At 44.3% G+C, this 15,905-nt stretch overlaps 1 protein-coding gene across 1 annotated transcript in view; it reads left to right on the forward strand.

Moving 5' to 3' along the window:
• The window catches only part of LOC126455491 (UDP-glucosyltransferase 2-like), a 105,862-nt gene that overhangs the window by 23,337 nt on the left and 66,620 nt on the right, over positions 1 to 15,905 (forward strand). Inside the window, exon 3 of the mRNA XM_050091242.1 lies at positions 8,676 to 8,854. Coding sequence (XP_049947199.1) covers positions 8,676 to 8,854 — 179 coding nt within the window. The remainder of the gene's footprint in view (positions 1 to 8,675; positions 8,855 to 15,905) is intronic.

Here is a 15,905-nt window from a genome sequence, read left to right on the forward strand (position 1 = left end):
GCGGCGACTTTTCTCGTAGGTATGTTAGCCATCTATGTGCCAGACAGAAACGTATAAAATACGATGACGCGGACGCGCCTACTACACAGGAAAGTACAACTACTCGATAACTCGATTCAGTCGAGTCAACAGACGAAAGAAACGAACGAATAGCATGTTGGCTGAGTGGAAGGGGCGGCGCAGGTGTCAACGCGGGTGTCCCCTTGGGGGTGGGTAGCTGATCCACAGTGCACAGTTCATTTCCCAGCCGTGAATGGCTTCAGGTGGCAATTGGTGAAGCTCCTTGCACGCCCCTTGGCAGAGAGGGAGAGAGGGGGGAGGGGATGCGGGGATGGGAGAGGGAGTTTAGCGTGACAGGAAGTGAAGTGTATCGTATCGGACACAAAGAGGTATGCACTCTGAACTCTACTGTACTGTACACCAAGCTTCATTCATCAGGCTAAGTGTCAATCAGAGGCACACTTCCTATAATTTTCCTAATTCAACGTATCTCAGAGAGGAAGTTGTGTTAAAACTGCGTAAATTTCTTAGTCTTATCTTCTTTAGTCCCTTATGGGGTGAAGTCCGTGAGTTGTAAGCTCTGATACACCCAGCATCGTAGCTGTATCCGTGCATTTTCTTTTTCACCCAACAATCTTCTGACTGGTTTGATGCAACCCCAACGAATACCTCTCCTCCGCCAACGTCTTCGACTCAGAAGAGCACTGGCAACATAGGTCCTCAATTATTTGCTGGGTGTATTCCAGTCTCTGGCCCCCTTCTAAAGTTTATGCTCTCTACAGCTCCCTCAAGTACCATGGAAGTCATTCCCTGAGTTCTCAATAGATGTCCTACCATCCTGTTCCTTTTCCTTGTCAATGTTTCCCATATGTTTATTTCCTCTCCGATTTTGAGCAAAACCTCCTCATTCCTTACCCTATGAGTCCACTTACTGTCTGTAGCACCGCATCTCAAATGCTTCGATTCTCTCCTGTTCTGGTTGTTCTTCAGTCGAAGTTTCACTATCATACAATGGTGTGCTCCAAACGTATATTCTCAAAATTTCTTCCTCAAATTTAGGCCTATGTTCTATTGGTCAGGAATGCCCTTTTTGCCAGTTCTTTTGATGTGCTCCTTGCTCCGTCCATCACTGCTGCCTAGGTAGCAGAATTCCTTAGCTTCATCTACTTCGATACCATCAATCCTGATGTTAAGTCTCTCGCTGTTCACATTTCTGCTGCTTCTCATTGCTTTCGTCTTTCTCCGATTTAGTCTCAGTCCATATTCTGTACTCACTAGACTGTTCATTCCATCCATCAGATCCTGTAAGAACAACGTCACTTTCACTTATGATAGCAATGTCATCAGCGAATCGTATCATTAATACCCCTCCACCTTTAATTTTAATTCATCTCCTGAACGTTTCTTTTATTTCCATCGTGTCATCTTCGATGTACAGATTGAACAGCAGGGCCGAAAGACTACATCCCTGTCTTACACCCTTTTTAATCCGAGCACTTCTTTCTTGGTCGTCCGCTCTTACTATTCCCTCTTGGCTGTTATACATGTTGTATATTACCCATCTCTCCCTATAGCTTACCCCTATTTTTCTTAGAATTTCGAAGGTCTTGCACCATTCTACATTGTCTAACGCTTTTTCCAGGTCGACAAATCCTATGAACGTGTCTTCATTTTTCTTTAGTCCTGTCTCCATTATCAACCGCAACGCCCTTGCGTAACACAAAGTATTTCTCCATCTCCTTCTCAAATACGTCTCTAACTATCCAATAAACCAGAGGTGCGGCAGAAAAACCTGATTGGTTTTAAACGTTCATTCGCCAGACAGCCACCACGCGGTTCCGTAATACAGCGCACCATTGCAGGCAGTGTTCTCTGAAGTTTAGCTGTTGACACTACGTTGCGGCAGTAGAGGAATTTACAAAAACCGAGTCTATCACAACTGCACGAAGCACAAGTTTCGACGAAGGTTTGGTCGACGTGATGCCGCTAGCCGAAATACTCTGATACTACGTGTATAGAAATGGCGTCAAGATGGAACTGTGAAGGACAGTGAATCTGCAGGCAGTCTTCGTTCGGTACGTACACCGGAAAATGCGAACAGTGTACGAGATGCGACCTTGCAGTGGTCAGCACGGCAGCAAGCTATTGCTCTTGGAGTGGCGGATACCAGGGTTCGCCGTATCGTGAACAAAGATCTTCACTACCATGCGCACGAGCTCCTAGTTGTTCACTACCTTACTGAAAGAGACAACATGACGAGACTTCAATTTTGTAAAGAGCTCTTGGAACTTCTGCTAGTTGTAGAGACCATTGTGAACACTATATGTAAATTAAAGGGTACCACTGCTGTCAGCTGCAGTGGAACATTACTCGGTATCAGTGGCGACGAGTGTACCGGATCAGGATTCGAAGCCGGGATCTCCTGCTAACTAGGCTGGCGCGTTAACCGCTGCGCCATCCGGAACACGCTGTAAGAATTATCTTAAAACACCAGGGTCCGCAGCTCGTGGTCGTGCGGTAGCGTTCTCGCTTCCCACGCCCGGGTTCCCGGGTTCGATTCCCGGCGGGGTCAGGGATTTTCTCTGCCTCGTGATGACTGGGTGTTGTGTGATGTCCTTAGGTTAATTAGGTTTAAGTAGTTCCAAGTTCTAGGGGACTGATGACCATAGATGTTAAGTCCCATAGTGCTCAGAGCCATTTGAACCATTTCTTTGAAAACACCAGGAAGAGACAGTAACCTTTTCAAAACTTAAGAAAACAAGACGTACTCACTAAAATTCAGGTGTTAAACACGGGTGAATGCCCCTCCCATAGAAGATTAGCACAAAACGAGGCCAAATAACATCATATAGATGTTTGTTAATTTTTTCAAAGGGATAGCCCAGTACTCTTTGCCAAGTCAAACACTCTTAGAAATATACTAGAGAAAATAGATGATTATTAATTCCTAATGGCACTTGCAATCTTTAATTCTGGCATAACAGCAACGAAAACAGTGTAATGGTTCACTCAGAACTTTAAAAGAGTCCAACAAATATTTCTTACAGAAGAGTCTAAAAGCGGCAGAGATGATAAACAGGTAGTGACAATAAGTTGGGGCTCCAGCGTGATTAAATAGAACTCGTGCAGACAATTGTAACTCACCGTCAGGATAGAAGCATGTTTACGAAGCTCATTAGCAAAGGAATAAACTACTTGCAAAATTTGGTTCAAATGGTTCAAATGGCACTGAGCACTATGGGACTTAACTGCTGAGGTCATCAGTCCCCTAGAACTTAGATCTACTTAAACCTAACTAATCTAAGGACAGCACACACATCCGCGTCCGAGGCAGGATTCGAACCTGCGACCGTAGCGGTCGCGCGGTTCCAGACTGTAGCGCCTAGAACCGCTCGGCCACTTCAGCCGGCTGCAAAATTTCTTCAAGACCTAAAGCATTAAGGATACACACCTTAAAACAGTCAAAAATTACAGACGCACACGGGCTTTTGCACGCTGAGGACGAATAACTAACAGCGACGAAAGTTCTCAAAGGTACTCACCCGGAATAATGCAGAAACGTGAAGGCGGGAATGAAAAAGTCAGCACCTCCGGCTTCCTCCTGCATGCGTGTAATGGATCTGCACCCCAGTGGGATGTCTGACGGAAGAATTCCACGGAGAGACTAAAGGCCAATATCTGCCTGATGGCCGGACAGTTTCGTCTAGTTCCGTTTACGTTGCCTTTACTAACCGTCACCGAAGCACACCCCACGTGCTCGGGCTACACACACTGTAGCGAGCCTCACAATCCACAGATCTAGACTACGCTACCACAATACAGCAAACTGATCTGCTCCCCATTGTAATGTCTGACAGGAGAATCGCATGGAGGCTAACGACGAATGTCTTCTTGCTGGCCAGATGCTTTCTCCTTGATCCGCTTGCCTTGGCTTTACTAACCGTCAGAGAAGCACACTCTACGTACTTGGGCAACGCACAAGACACAGTACCTCGTAATCCACAGATCAGGCCCACGCGACCGCAAACAGCAAACTGATCTGCTCTCCATTGCATTTTCGGGTGGGAGAATCCCACAGTTGCTAACGAGCAATGTCTTCGTGACGACTGTACGGTTTCACCTTCATCTGTTTACATTGCCTTTGCTAACTGCCATCGAAGCACGACTCACCTGCTTGGATTACACACATGGCAACGAACCTCGGAATCCACAGAATGGGCCCACGCGACAACAACATAGACGGACCCAACATTTACTTTCTGCTGTCGTTTAGCCGCTGTCGTTCCCCTCTCCTCACTCCAAGCATCTCCAATCCCAAATCGCTCCGCGCCGTCTTCACAGACTATGCCTGGCGCTCGCTTCCTTTAGCCGACGCAAACCATATCCAGAGTGTGACGGGAGGAATCGAAACGCGGTATGGCTCATGGTTCCTGATGTTCCAGGATGCACCGTATCATACTACGCCTTCCTTTAAGTTGTACCATAAATTGCTTTTCTCTTTTATGTAGCTGCTACAACAGTATTTTAGAGATTCTGTGGAAGCCTAGTGGTAAAGCACGGCGGGCATGGTATGTTGACATGCTGCTTGCTGCAACGAAGTTGCTTCTTCATGCTGAGATTGGCCAGGGTGCGCGCTGCATTCCTGGCAACACGGCAGAAAGGTGTTGCCTTGTCATACCGAGCCAGGTAATTACTGTACCTTCAGGCCATGGAACTGTGTTGTACATGGTTTGGAGCGTTACCACATCACAACAGAGCTACTGACTTGTACATCAACTCACCAATTTAATTTAAAGTAAGAGCAATACGGTAACAATTCCAATCCCAAAGAAAGCAGGTGTTGACAGATGTGAAAATTACCGAAACATCACTTTAATAAGCCACGGCTGCAAAATACTAACAAGAATTCTTCACAGACGAATGGAAAAACTGGTAGAAGCCGACCTCGGGGAAGATCAGTTTGGATTCCGTAGAAATGTTGGAACACGTGATGCAATACTGACCCTACGACTTAGATTAAGGAAAGGCAAACCTACGTTTCTAGCAATTGTAGACTTAGAGAAAGCTTTTGACACTGTTGACTGGAATACTCTCTTTCAAATTCTGAAGGTGGCAGGGGTAAAATACAGGGAGCAAAATGAGACTGGGTTGCAGCCTATCCCCGATGTTATTCAATCTGTATATTGAGCAAGCAGTCAAGGAAACAAAAGAAAAATTTGGAGTAGGTATTAAAATCCATGGAGAAGAAATAAAAACTTTGAGGCTCGCCGATGACACTGTAATTCTGTCAGAGACAGCAAAGGACCTGGAAGAGCTGCTGAACGGAATGGACAGTGTCTTGAAAGGAGGATATAAGATGAACATCAACAAAAGCAAAACGACGATAATGGAATGTAGTCGAATTAAATGGGGTGATGCTGCGGGAATTAGATTAGGAAATGAGACACTTAAAGTAGTAAATGGGTTTGCTATTTGGGGAGCAAATTAGCTGATGATGATGGAAGTAGAGTGGATGTAAAATGTAGACTGGTAATGACAAGGAAAGCGTTTCTGAAGAAGAGAAATTTGTTAACATCGAGTATAGACTTAAGTGTCAGGAAGTCGTTTCTGAAAGTATTTGTATGAAGTGTAGGAATGTATGGAAGTGAAACGTGGACGATAAATAGTTTAGATAAGAAGAGAATATAAGCTTTCGAAATGTGGTGGTACAGAAGAATGCGGAAGATTAGATGGGTAGATCACAGAACTAATGAGGAGGTATTGAATAGAATTGGAGAGAAGAGAAATTTGTGGCACAACTTGAATATAAGAAGGAATCGGTTGGTAGGGCATATTCTGAGGCATCAAGGGATCACCAATTTAGTATTGGAGGGCAGCGCGGAGGGTAAAAATCGTAGAGGGAGACCAAGAGATGAATACACTAAACAAATTTAGAATGGTGTAGGTTGCAGTAGGTACTGGGAGATGAAGAAGCTTGCACAGGATAGAGTAGCATGGAGAGCTGCATCAAACTAGTCTCTGAACTGAAGACCACAACAACAAGAAGAGAAGTATGGTAGTGCCTGGTGGGGACGGAGGGCCACTCTGGGTGACGAGGGGACTTGTACCAACTAGCAGCCGCTATCAGTTCGGCCCTTCACTATGTCAGTGTCATCCCCTGGAACTGATCCCTCTCCTGGGGCAATGCCACTGAGAAGGCTTCTTCTTGGTCCACTGCCGCAGTAGCATAGTCCTGTCCAAGGGGGCCATGTGTTAGCCCATGGGCAGTGCAACTGCACATCTCACCCCTCTGGTGCGGGAGCCGTGGCTTCTCATGACGTTCGTACGGAACTTCTCACTGAGAGGCCGGCTTTCCCTACCAACATTCCGGCCATCAGCAGAACTGCCGATACTGTCAGTCTGTCAAGCAGCTTGCCATACTGCGTCGCGGGTGGCAAAGATGGACAGTGGTTTGGGCAATACTTGGTGCACGTTACAGCCACAAAGCGTGTAGCTGCTGTCAACGCCCCATACGTAGTGACCGGCCACTTGCCGAGAGGGGCATGGCCGCTGCGCCGAGACGTCCATTTGTAGCTACACAAGTCATAATAAAGAACTTACCTTGTTACTACTGTTTCCCTGAAGCTTCCACTGGCCAGCATCCTCATCTCGACCTCGAGCCGTCGTCCATTCCAGTGCACAAGAAGGCCGACACCCATAGGTCAAATTCACCTTCTTTAAAATCATCTTTAAATTGGACTCAACAGTTTCGATATGTTGTGCGAAAGATCTTTTTGGCGGTATTAGAAGCTAATATTAAATAATACTTTATCCTGATGCGACTGATTACAGCAAGCCGCTGTGGTCGAGGGGTTCTAGTCCCTTCAGTCCGGAACCACGCGGCTGCTACGGCCGCAGGTTCGTATCCTGCCTTGGGCATGGATGTGTGTGATGTCCTTAGGTTAGCTAGGTTTAAGTAGTTCTAAGTGTAGGGGACTGATGACCTCAGATGTTAAGTCCCATAGTGCTTAGAGCCATTTGACTGATTACGACATAACACCGTTAACTGGCGTAGAATATCACTACAATGAATCTCTCCAATTCCATGTGTGATTTTAGAGCGCTCCGAATAATGCTTTCTGGAATGGTGACATTTGTACTAACTTAAAACCAGAGAAGAGTTTGCGGATCAAAAAGTGTGTACACGTTCGTAGCGTTTTGGTTTCGCATGTTGCTATTTCTATCGTCATTTTTTATTTGTAGTTTACTGTTCCTATTAGAGTTTACATATTATCATTACGTCATTTTAAGATAGTGACTGGAGCTGTGTACGCTAGAAAACAGAGTGCCAAGTGGGGAAATCGGAAATTTTCCGACATATTCTTCTATTTGACTTCGTACAGGGGTGACAGCTGCGGAAGCAGCCGAAAAGATTTGCGCCGTGTATGGTGTTAATGCTATTCGACAGAGCAAAGCAATAAAATGGTTTTCTCGTTTTAAGGAAGATCGTTTTCAAATTAATGACTCTCCACGTTCAGGAAGAACTTCCGGGTTTGGCGAACATAGTTTAAACGCATTAAGGCACAATTGGCTACGTCGCTGTTCTCGAGAACCGGCAAATGTTATGAAAGATGACCATATCACCATCGTGCGACGTTTTCTTGCAGTGGGGAAGGTTCAAAAATCGGGTGGAGGGGTACCGCATGCTCCAAGCCAAAATCAGAAAAATCAGCGGATGGTCATATAAACATCTCTGCTTGCTCGTCATCAGTTGGTTCGTGAACAACACCGACCATTCCTATCCTGTATCGTTACTGGTGACGAGAAATGGTGTTTTATGCTAACAAAACGAAAAGAATGGTTGTGTCCAAGCAAAGCAGCATCTCCCCGTACGAATGCCTGCGCGGCCACAAAATAATGTTATGTATCTGGTAGAACAGCGATGTTGTGATGTACTACGAATTGGTTCCCGGAGGTCTGACCATCACTGCTGTCACCTATTGCCGACAACTGATACGTCTTACAGACCCAACACAATAACAACGACCAGGAAGACTGCGTGAAATGGTGTTACTCCACGATAACGCCCGTCCGCATTCTACTGGAGCGACAGGAAACACTATACGGGTCTTGGGTTGGGAAGTCACTCCGCACCCAGCCTATTCGCTTGGTCTTGCGCCCTCAGATTTTCACCTTTTCTGCTCTCTATCAAATAACCTCCAAGGAACTTATAATGCGTTCCGAACATGGCTCAACGAGTTCTTCGCCTGAAAACCACATGATTTCTACATTCGGAGGATAGGAAAGTTATCCCATCGTTGGCAGACTCTTGTAGACACCTTTTCTGCTCTCTATCAAATAACCTCCAAGGAACTTATAATGCGTTCCGAACATAGCTCGACGAGTTCTTCGCCTGAAAACCACATGATTTCTACATTCGGAGGATAGGAAAGTTATCCCATCGTTGGCAGACTCTTGTAGACAGTGAAAGTGAATACTTTATTGACGACTCAAGTCTATTATATGTATCTGTTGTGTTCATTGAACTTACTAAAACGTTGCGAACTTATTCAGCAGCCCAATAATTTTTTTTTATATTGTCCTTTTAGTAGTAACCTTTTAACATTTCTAGTATTTTTTCTCCTAAATCTAATTTTAGCATTTTTTTTTTACCTTTTCTTCTGTTTCATTCACAGATGTTGCACGAAAACCTGACGGAGATCGACCTATCTGTAGGCTACAAGATATTCAAGGAAGTGGACCTGGTAGAGGCGGCTAGGCAGACGCCTGTGGAGTCCCTCCCACTCATTCGAGAGCCTGCAAAAACTTTTGTTCGTTGGCAGCTTAGCGAACCCGCTGTACAAGACTTCATCAAGTGGGTATTTGCCATAATTTACAGTAACAGAGACGCTTACTTACATTAGCACCGTAACTCCACACGTAGCTTGGGCTGCATTTCGATTTCCTACGCTTTTCCTGCTGGGGGCTCCTCGGAAAAAGTCAGTTTGCACCTACATTCTTTAGTAAGGCAAAAGGCAGGTTGTTGAGAATTACAAGATGATAATTTATATATTACAGCGAAAAGTATCTTTTACTGAAGCTGCTATTTTAATTGTTTCAGTTAAATTATCTTTTGACACTTAAAAAACGGCAGTGACCTGTTTTTGCCTCGATAAATAGCAAGGAAGGGAATCGAACAATAATGACCAGTGTATTTCTGCAAACCCATCTGCCACCGAAATGACTTATGAAATTTATTTTTTTCAAATACAGTCATACAGCCTACGAGCAAGAACCTTCCCAGTATCTGAGCTGGACACGGACGTGCTACCAGTCAATGTCCATGGCATATTACTTTTCTCCAAAATGATATTGAAGTGATCTGAAATCTCACCTTCCAGAATACGTCTTAACCAAACACGTGAAAGGACTGGGCCACGGTTTTAAGTACTCATCATTCACCATTTGACGAATTTTGTTATCATTAAAAAATACTCTATATACCAAGATAAACAATTTCTGGTCCAACTAAAACATTCATATTTCTTTACGTACTACACGAATATGTAATAAAACTGGGCATTCCTATTTAAAAAGAAAACGCAGTTTATATCCATTTTACCTATGGCAGCGCAATCTAGTGGGGCAACCATAGCGCCACCTGGTTTCCCCCTTCAAGGTAGACGACTTTCGTCCTTTACAGTATTTTCGTTTGATGCTTATTTCGTGAGATATTTGTCCCGGTCACTATCAGTAGACCACCCCGTATACCGCGGCTGCGAATTCATGTGGAACAGGCGGCGAATTTGTGAAAGAAAAGAAGCCGACACGGCTCAGATAGCTCTGTTTGGTAAGGAAGATGAGAGTTCAGTTTGAGAAGTTTCTCTTTTCTAGTTGTAGGGTTGGGGTGCGAGATGAAGAACAACTGTCATCCTCTGCCTTTGCTAGGTACGTCCTTTCATACAAATTTTTGAATAGCAATTGTCACTGTGAAAAATTCGCTATTTTACCTACATCGTACATGTGTAAAAATTAATTTGAAATGTTTATTTTTCTGTCATTTTTGCATATGTGGAATCACGTCCCTAAATAGGTTTTTCCCAGGTTAGAAATTTGTCATTGCCTGCGGCCCTATGGAGGATATGAATGAAATTCTAAGGATTTCATTCATTCGTTCTTTCATTCACGCACCATGTTCCGCAGATCCCAGCAAGAAGTAGAGCCTTCAGAGTTGTATAACGAGTCAAGGTACACATTAAAATTAGAAAAGGTATCATAGAAATCTCATCTGTGTACTGTATTAACAATGTACTATTACTATACTGCCTAATGCTTTGACATTTTTGCCATCGAAATTTAATCGAGTAAGTTAGTAAGGAAGCTGATATTCTGGGTAAAGAAAGCTAGCCCTCTAGTTTTACTACAGCTTAGAGCTACTGTATTTGCTGTTAGTAGACGTTTAGTCAGTTAGTTAGTTACAAGTACCACAGAGCAACTGAAACATTGTTTTATCGAAATGATGTGGCACAAGCCAATTTACATGACATACGATGGTTGGAACTTTAATAGTGGCAACTATTTATTTACAGCTTTTACAAAATAGAGACGTGTTTCAAAGATTTACTGACCTTCAAAGTAGTCACCAGCGTTGTGTATAACCCGTTGCCAGCGATGTGGAATTCGTAGGATACTCTTAGCAGTGCCAGTTGTGTTGACAGTTCGAGCGGCGCGGTCTATTGCCGGACGAATTTGTAGCAGTTCTGAATCGAACGCCATGAAGTGTTTTCTTCAGTTTAGAAATCGAGTTGAACTCTCGAGGGCTTAATTCAGGGGAGTATAGTAGGTGGTATAGCACTTAGCTGCCCCATCAGTCAAACAAATCAGTAACAGCATGCACTGTTACGTGCTTGAGCATTGTCCTGCAAAATGATGGTCAGGTCCTGCAGAAAGTGTCATCACTTCTGTCTCCATGCTGTTCATTTTTGAAACACAACCTACAACCAGCTTAGAGACAGAAGTGATGCCACTTTCTGCAGGACCTGACCATCATTTCGCAGGACAATGCTCAAGCACGTAACAGTGCAAGCTGTTACTGATTTGTTTGACTGATGGGGCTGCTAAGTGCTATACCAGATACTGCAATCCCCTGAGGTAAGACCTCGTGACTTCAACTCGATTTCTATAATGAAGGAAACACTTCATGGCATTCGCTTCAGAACTGCTACAAATTTGTCGGGTAATAGACCGCGCCGCTCGAACAGTCAATACAACTGGCACTGCTAAGAGTATCCTACGACTTCCACATCGCTGGCAACGGGTTATACACAATGCTGGTGACTACTTTGTAGCTCAGTAAAACTTTGAAAAACATATCTATTTTGTAACGGCTGTAAATGAATAGTTGCCACTATTAAAGTTCCAACCCTCGTATGTACATGTTTAGCGTCGACATCAGTGAACACATTAGCTTTTAGACCAACTCGTGCACTCCAGAAAATTTTGTAACTGAGTCATGACGAGTAAGACTGCTTCAGCTATATGCTAAATCTTTATTTCTGATCCAACTAGTTTCGCAGCGTTAGAGCCACATCTTCAGGGATACAGATTTATTTCATAATTTATTCCAAATGCTAAGTTGTAGACTTTGTCCTTTTGTGATAAAACTTTTTAACCGTCAAGAGGTCGTGAGTCCAATTCAAAACAGAGTGAATGCAGGGAAAATCATCTCGATACCGAAAAACTAAGGCCTAAACGAACTAATTGGTCACTGCGGACCTCATGTTGTCACACCGATGCCAAGCCTTAGTTTTCCTGTATTGGGATGATGTTCCCTGTACTCTATTCTGTTTTAAATTGGGCTACCGATCTCTTGACGGTTAAACAGTTTTATCGCGAGTGGTTATCTACTGCTTATCACTTGGGATAGATTATGAAATGAACCTTTATCCGTGAGGCCGTGGCTGTGACGCTGCGAAACTAGTTGGATCAGAGATAAGGGTTTATCATGCAGCTGAAGTGGTCTTGTTTATTGGTTCATTCAACTGAAATTATAAACTAGTTTTTTTTTAAATATTTACTTGATTACAATCAAATTATTCAAGGAAAATATTTTTAAATCTTTAAATACTGCTTCCTATTTGTAGTAGGGCAGAGTGTTATACCAGAACGATAGTACACCTAGGAACATGTAATATTTCCCAGTCGAAGTTTCGGTCTAGAAACCGTTTACAGAATCACATGCTGTATAGCGTACTAGAGACCATCCCAAGCAGTTTCTAGTTTTTCTACCGTTTTTTCTGTTGTGATACACGAGGTATTACGCAAAGACCATATCGTGGCGGTTTTAGGTGGGAAGTGGTTCGAAGTATGGTTGCATAAGATACCCGTAGAGGTCGGACCTGAACTACCACTGCCAACCACAGCAAACAATTGCGCTGTAGCCACTACCAAATTCTGTGAGTTCTCCAATTTACTTTGCGTTATGGATTGCTTGTTTTATTTTCTTATTTTAAAGTGAGTGGTGATACTAAGCCTGGTTCTTAAACGAATTTCTATGCGACTCTCACCACAACAAAAGGAATCACTGATCCCTAATGACGGTCAGGTCTGCTTTCGTGGAAGCACACAACACGGACGTAGGGAGGCGGGGCTTATTCACCCGCACCACTCCTCTCGCTTGGGTTAGCCTTAAGTTCTCGTTTATTTGCGGTCCCTGCCATCTGCCACGATATATTGCCCACATAATAGTGTTCTACGCAGCGTTTATAAATATTGTGAGGTCTACATACGTAATTGCTGTATAATATATTAAATCTATTTTGAGGCTATTGTTAATTCTTTAGTTACAGACTTTTACCATGAGTAATACGCTGTATCTTTTTAACATTACATAACGTGTGGACGGTTAAGCGAAACTTTGTCGGTCGTGCAACATCTCGTACCTTGAAACGGAAGAAGACTTATACCACGGAATACGAGATAATTTCAAATGAACTGTTTCTTTAACGTCTTAAGAATTTTCCCTGACTTTAAAATGGAAATTTGTGTTATGTTATGTTATGTCAACCGGGGACCTAGAAACGACGGACAGGCTCCGTCCGCGCCGCAGCCGCAGTGGTCCGCAACCCCACGACGACTACCGCAGTCCACTTCACCCCCCACCGCCCCACACCGAACCCAGGGTTATTGTGCGGTTCGGCCCCCGGTGGACCCCCCAGGGAACGTCTCACACCAGACGAGTGTAACCCCTATGTTTGCGTGGCAGAGTAATGGTCGTGTACGCGTACGTGTAGAACTTGTTTGCGCAGCAATCGCCGACATAGTATAGCTGAGGCGGAATAAGGGGAACCAGCCCGCAGTTGCCGGGGCAGATGGAAAACCACCTAAAAGCCATCCACAGACTGGACGGCTAATCGGACCTCGACACAAATCCGCCGGGCGGATTCGTGCCGGGGACCAGGCGCTCCTTCCCGCCCGGAAAGACGTGCGTTAGACCGCGCGGCCAACAGGGCGGGCCAAATTTGTGTTACTTACTGATACCTTCGATTTCAAAATCTTTTCATCTTATAAATGGTTTTTGATGATAATTTTTCTTAATTTGATTTTACTTATTCAATGTTGGTGTGAATAGACTAATAATGTAACACACAGACTGTTGAATACACTATTGACAAGATTATCTCGATTCCAGAACTTATAATGGTTCCACTGTTTAGCTGTATTCCAAATATTTTGATGCTGTTGCATTTAACACAAATATATGACCAGTGACGGATCGGTTCTTCATAAATCCCACTTTTTTCTGATCTTTTACCTCTTTTAGATGTGATTCGAAACTTTCCTGGGGAATCTTGGAGAACAGTTTATAGGCTGTACTGAATAAAATGTTCTCGGTTTTCCAGCCGCGTCAATTCGACTAAAATGCTCGAGCTTTCGATGGCCATCTCCGCCATCGTCGTGAGGAGTTCACTGACTGCCGGGGCTGCTACGGTTCAAATCAAGTGGCTCTGAGCACTATGGGACTTAACATCTGAGGTTATCAGTCCCCTAGAACTTAGAATACTTAAACCTAACTAACCTAGGATAACACACACATCCATGGCCGAGGCAGGCCGTAGCGGTCGCGCGGGTACAGACTGAAGCGCCCAGAACCGCTCGGCCACCCCGACCGGCCCAGAACTTATAAATTTGAATGGAATACACTGGGGTGATGAAAGTCATGGGATACCTGATAACATCAAGACGAATCTCATTTTGCCCCGTTTAGTGCAGCAACTCGGCGTCTCATGGATTTAAAAAGTCGTTGCAAGTCCCCTACAGAAATATCAAGCCATGCCGCCTCTATAGGCGTCCATAACTGCCCAAGTGATGCATGATTTTGTGCCCGAGCTGACCCCTAGATTACGTCTCATAAATGTTCGATTTTGTACACGAACTGACCTCTAGATTACGTCTCATAAATGTTAGATTTTGTGCACGAACTGACCTCTAGATTACGTCTCATAAATGTTCTACGTCATTCATGTTGGAAGAATTGTCCGGAATATTCTTCATACCAATCGCGACCAATTGATTGCTTGGTGATAAGTTTCGGAACAATAACTCTATGAGTCGCTGCAAATGGTCTCCAAGTAGCCGAATCTAATTATTTACAGTCAGTGATCGGTTCAGATGGACCAGAGGACCAAGTCCATTCCACATAAACACAGCCATCATGAGCCATCAGCAGATACCACAGTGCCTTGTTGACAATTTGGGTCCACGGTTTCGTGGGGTCTACGCCTCAATCGAAGCTTAATCAGCTCTTACCAACTGAAATCGGAACTCATCTGACCAGGCCAAAAATTTCCAGTCTTGTAGTGTTCAACCGGTGTATTCACGAGCGCCGGAGAGGCGCTGCAGACGATGTAGTATTTTCAGAAAAGGCACTCGCGTCGGTCGTCTGCTATCATACCCCATTAAAGACAAATTTCACCGCACTGTCCTAAGGGATACGTTCATCGTACATCCCACACTGAATTTAAGCAATGTTGCAACTCTAACCAAATACACTACTGGCCATTAAAATTCCTACACCAAGAAGATGACGTGCTACAACGCGAAATTTAACCGACAGGAAGAAGATGCTGTGATATGCAAATGATTAGCTCTTCAGAGCATTCACACAAGGTCGACGCCGGTGGTGACACCTGCTACGTGCTGACATGAGAAAAGTTTCTAACCGATTTCTCATACACAAACAACAGTTGACCGGCGTTGCCTTGTGAAACGTTGTTGTGATGCTTCGTGTAAGGAGGAGGAATCCAGGTTCTGTTTACAGCATCATGTTAATCACATCAGTGTTTGGCGACATCGCGGTGAACGCACATTGGAAGCGTGTATTCGTCATCGCCATACAGGCCTATCACCCGGCGTGATGGTTTGTGGTGCCATAGGCTACACGTCTCGGTCACCTGTTGCTCGCATTGACAGCACTTTGAACAGTGGACGTTACATTTCAGATGTGTTACGACCCGTGGATCTACCCTTCATTCGATCCCTATGAAACCCTACATTTCAGCAGTATAATGCACGACCGCATGTTGCAGGTCCTATACGGGCCTTTCTGGATACAGAAAATGTTCGACTGCTGCCCTGGCCAGCACATTCTCCAGATCTCTCACCATATGGTATCGTGTTGAAGCTGCATGGACAGCTGTACATGTACACGCCATCCAAGAACTGACTCAATGCCCAGGCGTATCAAGGCCGTTATTACGGCCAGAGGTGGTTATTCTGGGTACCGATTTCTCAGGATCTATCTACACAAATTGCGTGAAAATGTAATCACATGTCAGTTCTAGTATAATATATTTGTCCAATGAATACCCGTTTATCATCTGCATTTCTTCTTGGTGTAGCAATTTTAATGGCCAGTAGTGTACCAC

Source organism: Schistocerca serialis, chromosome 2 (assembly GCF_023864345.2).
Source record: "Schistocerca serialis cubense isolate TAMUIC-IGC-003099 chromosome 2, iqSchSeri2.2, whole genome shotgun sequence".
NCBI lineage: Eukaryota > Metazoa > Arthropoda > Insecta > Orthoptera > Acrididae > Schistocerca > Schistocerca serialis.